The 5,809-nt window shown below is 39.7% G+C and overlaps 1 protein-coding gene and 1 long non-coding RNA gene across 8 annotated transcripts; one reads left to right on the forward strand and one right to left on the reverse strand.

Annotated features, from left to right (window-relative positions):
* Positions 1 to 586: 586 nt before the first annotated feature.
* On the forward strand, positions 587 to 3,716 carry LOC121053096. The gene is made up of 2 exons (XR_005810753.1): positions 587 to 2,143; positions 2,776 to 3,716. It is a non-coding gene; the product is annotated as an uncharacterized LOC121053096 (long non-coding RNA).
* LOC112166260 lies at positions 3,530 to 5,481 on the reverse strand. 7 transcript variants are annotated; one of them, XM_040519489.1, is made up of 4 exons: positions 5,239 to 5,481; positions 4,873 to 4,944; positions 4,511 to 4,755; positions 3,530 to 3,840 (listed from the first exon to the last, which is right to left on the reverse strand). In XM_040519489.1, exons 1-4 carry the CDS (start codon positions 5,279 to 5,281, stop codon positions 3,703 to 3,705), a joined length of 498 nt encoding a protein of 165 aa, XP_040375423.1. In that variant the 5' UTR covers positions 5,282 to 5,481; the 3' UTR covers positions 3,530 to 3,702. The 7 variants fall into 7 exon arrangements, 1 of the variants encoding a protein (XP_040375423.1); XR_002923176.2 differs by having other exon boundaries at positions 3,530 to 4,681; positions 4,873 to 5,076; positions 5,277 to 5,481; XR_005810748.1 differs by having other exon boundaries at positions 3,530 to 4,755; positions 4,873 to 5,076; positions 5,277 to 5,481.
* Positions 5,482 to 5,809: the final 328 nt, after the last annotated feature.

The raw sequence follows: 5,809 nt of genomic DNA on the forward strand, positions 1-5,809 counted from the left end.
ATAGTAGGAAGATTTGGCTCTCTCAGAAAAACCACTTAAAGAAAATCTTGTGTCGCTTCAATATGCAAGATTGTGAGTCAATCTCTACCCCTCTTCCTATTAATTTCAAGTTATCCTCAAGTATGAGCCCTAGTAACGAAGCAGAGAGGATGGAAATGTCTCGAGTACGGTATGCATCAGCAGTGGCTAGCTTAGTGTTCGCTATGGTGTGCACAAGACCAGACATTGCACAAGCAGTGGGAGCGGTTAGTCAGTACATGGCGAATCTTGGTAGAGAGCATTGGAATGCTGTGAAGAGGATCCTGAGATATGTCAAGGGTATCTCAAATGCTGCATTATGTTATGAAGGATCAGTTTGGTGTCGATCCTCTATTGGCCTAGCAGAAACATAAGCAGTGTGGACATGGCAAAGTAGAAAGGATAGAAGAATTGCAAAAGTGACTTTAAGTGGGAGATATGTGGAAGTAAAGCCACTTGTGCATCTTACTTCATGCTTAAGTTCTTGATAAGCATGATCTTCTTACTTAGTCAAAAATGGAGGCTTGCTTCATGCTTAAGTTCTTGATAAGCATGGTGTTTTTGATAAGTCAAAGATTGTGACTTACTTCATGCTTAAGTTGTTGATAGGTCAAAGTTTGTGGCTTACTTTCCAACATATGATAGTTGTAAAGATTGCATTTACAACTCATCTATAGCTAAGTTTCTTAAGCTTTAAGAAGCTAGTTGTAACCTCCTCTATCTAGTATAAATAGAGGTCTTGAGTTATAGAGTTGGTATCCCATGTTGTGGTGAGTGAAAACAAAGAGAGAGAGGGAGTGGAGTTTAGAGAGAAAATGGAGATTTCTCCTAAAACTCAAGTGCCTTTCCTTTGTTAGTGTGTATTTCTTCCTGTTATAAGAGAGAGGGTATTCTCAATTGTTGCTCTCCTTATTGCAGAAGAGAAATTGTTGTATCCTTTTGCTATAGTGAAATCCTTCTACAATTTGCCTATCATCTTGTGCTTCACTCATTTTCATAGTTTCTACTTCAGTTGTAATTGGGTGCCCCATATCACAACGCTTCCTAACACTCTATTCCAACGGGATGCTTTGCCACATTTAAATAGCTACGTTTTGCTACTCGTGCTGAAATCTCATCAGTAATCTGACTAATGAACTTAGCTTCATGCCTGCCAATTTAAATGCAAAAAATATTTATTAGACACAACTGTGTATGGGAGATCAGTATATAGATGTGGGTCTGGCCTAGATGTGGGTCTGGCTTTTACATCGGAGGGATCCACCTTGTAAAACACTGGCCAAACCAATTGTTGCTTCAACTCCTTACATTGAAGGATTTTAATTAGTTCATCCAAACACCACCTTGAGGATGCGTAGTTTTCAGAGAATATGACGATAGAAATCTTTGACCCTTCAATTGCTTCGAGAAGTGCAGATGATGTTTCTTCTCCTTTTCTAAGCTCTTCGTCGTCTACGAAAGTATTAATTCCGTTCTGAACCAAAGAAGCATGCAAATGGCCTGTGAAGGTGTTTCGTGTATCCACACCTGTAAAACTCAAAAACACATCGTATGGACGTGAACGGGTGAGAGGAGAAGAGGAAGGAGTAATTGAATATGTATTGATAGCCATAGGCAGAAGCTTCTTGGGATCGAAGACGTCGCACTGCTTCAGCTCCTCCACCGGCGGAGCCAGAGGCTGCATCTCCTCCAAGCTCCTGGGCCGCTGGTGGGTATCGAACGGCCCAAAAAGCCCAGAAAGCATATGGTAAGCAGCCACGAGCAGAGCCAAGAGTGTGAAGAAGGTCGCCGGAGATAGGCCCGTGTAGGCCACGATTGCTTCCTTCAGTGTTTCCCAGATTTGCAGAGCCATTTTGAAAGAGAGAACTTTCTTTGACACGGATTCGAATATTCAAATAGCTATGTTTTTGGTAATGATCTTTTTAGTGGTCATCAGTTTGAATCCGACCGAAGGATTTTACTACCATAAACTTGACCACCTTGCAGGACTATCGATGGCTGAGCAGCCGATCAGTTTGAGAGATAATGTGGGATTGCCTTTTTCTATAAACATCCATAAGAAGACTTTGTGAAGGCATATTCCAATGGGTGATTTTGATCTGTCGCGAAACTTGTGTGAAAACAGGTAATGGCTTCGATCGGTTTACATCTTTGTGAATCATCTTTTCCTTTTTGAAATGACATCTAGGCCCACGAGACAGGAAATTTCCAATGTCCAGAATGAATAAAGTCATGCTTCTATTTAATTTTTGACCTTGTTTGGTAATCTCTGATAAATATACATAGAGAACAGTAGATCTATAATCTCTGATAACAAGTTGTGCCATTCATTTTCTTGAAAATCATCACTCTTTGGTCATTGCATGAAACACAGAGGAAGAGTACGGGAAAATCATCCAGATAACATAACATAAGCTCATCCTCATAAGCTCACCCCGAGCAACCATGAAAGAATACATATCACAATGACACAATTAAACAACCAGAATATTAATCTACTTCCATTTAAAACAATACTGTATTCCACAAAAGTTTCTCAAACAGATTCAGAACCCGGACTAAGCTCATCATCTTTAGGGTTTAGGGTTCAGTCTAAACGACTGTTGATGGAAGCTTCAGTGCAACTTCAGGCTTGAAATGTTCTGTACTGTGAGCTCAATCCATTCTTATCACCCCACTGTTGCGATATATAAAAATTTTGCTGAGGTAATGTAATATTGATAAGACTAATTAAATGTACTAGCAAACCTCTTGCAGTTTCCTGAAAGCTTCAATGCAAAAGTCTATCAAAGAAAAGGACAACTGACCAATAGATCAAATTTCCCGGCAGCTTCATTATATAGAAATTTCAAGGGTGATTGACGAAGCTTGGAGCGTTGTGTGGTGCATAATTGAACCATGTTGGCCTAGTAAGAGGCTTCAGTGCAACTTCAATTCGAGAGTGACTGACCAAAGAAAAACAATGACGACCGACTTAAAAGACACGATTGTCAATATGTGATGCGATACGGTACTGATGAAAGTTTTTGACGAAGTGGTCATCATAACCTACCATCTTTCAGGACTGTTAGGGAGAGAAGGTTCGATATTTAAGTGTTTGTCTTTGTTCTAGGATACTCATTTGTTGCCTGCCAATGAAAACTATTTGTGAAGGCTTATTAATATCAAGAATTTCGATCACTGGTGTTTTTGATCATGAGATCCTGGACCAGATAAAACCCCAATTAGGATCTTGCCTTCAGCCCTAGAGATATGCCCCCAAATGTCAAGGATGAAGAAAGTCATGCTTATATTTAACTTTTTACTTAAGTTGGTGATCTCTGATGAATATTCCGAGAGAACAGAAAGATCAATAAACCAAATAACAAGTCGTGCCATTCATTCTCCTGAAAATTATCAACCTGTTCATTACATGAAACAGGGAGGAAGAGTGGGGGAAAAATAACATATAATAAGCTCAGCTCGAGAAGCCATGAAAACAATCACGATGACGCAACTAAACGACGAGAAGAAGATTAATCAACTTCCATTTAAAACAATAATGTATTCGACAACAGTTTGAGAAACTTATTCAAAACCCAGACAAAGCTCATCATCTTAAGTTCAAGGGCCAAACGGAAAGTAGAGAGAATGATTAACAAACTTTGAATGAGTCCACAAAATCATGTTTGAAACTCTGAAGATCTATTCTTCGGCAACGACACTGATTTCACCTTTCTCCAGCAAGTCAGAGAATGTCCTTATTTTCCTCTGCTCGTTCCAGTGATGCATTTTCCAAAGGCCTCCAGTAGCCAAACCAAGCACCAGCACGATGGTTTTCTCCTAAACAATGTGGTAAGAGCAATCTTGTGACCAGCCATTTCACTTGAAAACAGCTCTTTTTCTTTTTCAAGGATGCTCGAGATGTGTTGCAAAAAAATTGAAAACTACTCATGTCACTGACTACAAAAGAACAGTCAGACATTATACTGGTATACCAAAACACATAGGCTCTAGCTACATGCACAAAAACACATACGTTCTACAGACACAAAAAGTCAAAAACACATACGTTCATATCGCAGCCGTAGGAGGGTAGATATGTGTTTATCTTAACCTTATACTTTTATATATCAATGTAACACCAGTTATTTCAAGATTAATGGAATGGTGAAGAATTTGGACTGACCAAACTAATTAAAGACAAATTTGTCCTCTCCTAATGGCCCTTTTCCCCAGAGCTATTTTCCAATAACTTGCTGTCATTAGCTCTAATCAAGCAAACTTGATTCGAGTTCATCAACATAGTCCTCTGTTTTGAAAACAGGGGAAAGTTATCTCAACCATCAATAGCAAAAAAACTCAGACGTTTGCAAAAGTACAAACGTACATATAGTAGCAGCTGTAGGATGTTTGGTACGTGTTATCTTAAGTTCCTAACCTTTTATCACAAAAAAGAAGAAGTTCTCAACCGTATACAAATTCGGAATGGTGAAGAATTTGAAGGACTTACCCAATTAAAGATCAATTCAGCCTCTCTTGAGTCCTGACGGCCCTTCTTCTCTTGAGCTTCTTGCCGACTCACTGTCAGGGTCTCTTGATTTGAGTTCATCAACAAAGTCGTCACTTGATTCAAGTTCATCAACATAGTCGTCACTTGATTCGAGTTCATCAACATAGTCCTCTGTTTTGAAAACAGGGGAAATTTATCAACCACCACAAATAGTCCAATAGCAATTAAAACCTGCAAAATCAATTCTACAATATCCAGCAGTCAACTTAAGTCCTAACTTGTTTCGAGGACTTTTTGGATACGGCTGTTAGGAAATCTTCTGTAACTATCTAATGCAGCATGCCATTGATTTATACTCTTACCACAGAGAAGTGAACCTAAAATGTCGAAGACTCGAAGCCTATTAATTCCATCCACCGCTAGTGAACCTTCCACTAGCAAAAGTAACAGCACGGCGCGCGCAACCTGTTACTTTTGCTAGTGGCTCATGATGCAGAGGCAGAGCTACACACACGTTAAGATCAGAAACCAACACATGCTTTGCAGTTTGCACCAACTCTCCAAGTCTGCATTTTAATCAATCAATACCCGTTCAAAGACACACGTTAAGATCATAAACCAACACAGAAAGACCAAACCGCCACCACACACAGTGAACTCGCGGTGGCCGAATTCACCTCAAATACCACCTCCTCAAAAACGTAATCAAAACTGAAATCCAATTACACCAACTTGTAGAGCGTGATGATCAGGTCGAGTTTCATACCTCATGCATCAGCGAAGGTGACCGGAGTCGCCGGAAAAAGCTGCAAAACCGCCGGAGCTGCCGAAACTTCTCTGCTTCGATTCTTCTCCCTCGTTACGAGGTTGGACGAACCAAGACCAGAGGGAGGTCGGAGATGAGAACTCGCCGCTGTGCCGCCTCTTCATGGCCGACAGCGCAGTTCCGACCGGGTTGAGTCATCTTTCCAAAAATCTGGAGCTTTCTGATTCCTACGATCAAATCGGGTCTTTAATGATTCAAATCAACGGCTTAGATTTAATGGTGATTGGAATCAACGGTCCAGATCGCTCTGTTAATTTTTCTTTTATTTAAAAAAATTTTCCATAATTTTCAAACTTTCAAAATTCATAATAAATAACTCGGGTGACTAAAAAATTCCATGACTTGTCGTGTCGTATAACTCATTATCAAACCTTTAAACAGAAAATTTCACCTTCAGAAAAATTCAGGAGATAATCTCAAGGATCCTCAGCAATTACTAGATTACAAATTAAATCTCGAACCATTTTATTTTA

Source organism: Rosa chinensis, chromosome 5, assembly GCF_002994745.2.
Source record: "Rosa chinensis cultivar Old Blush chromosome 5, RchiOBHm-V2, whole genome shotgun sequence".
NCBI lineage: Eukaryota > Viridiplantae > Streptophyta > Magnoliopsida > Rosales > Rosaceae > Rosa > Rosa chinensis.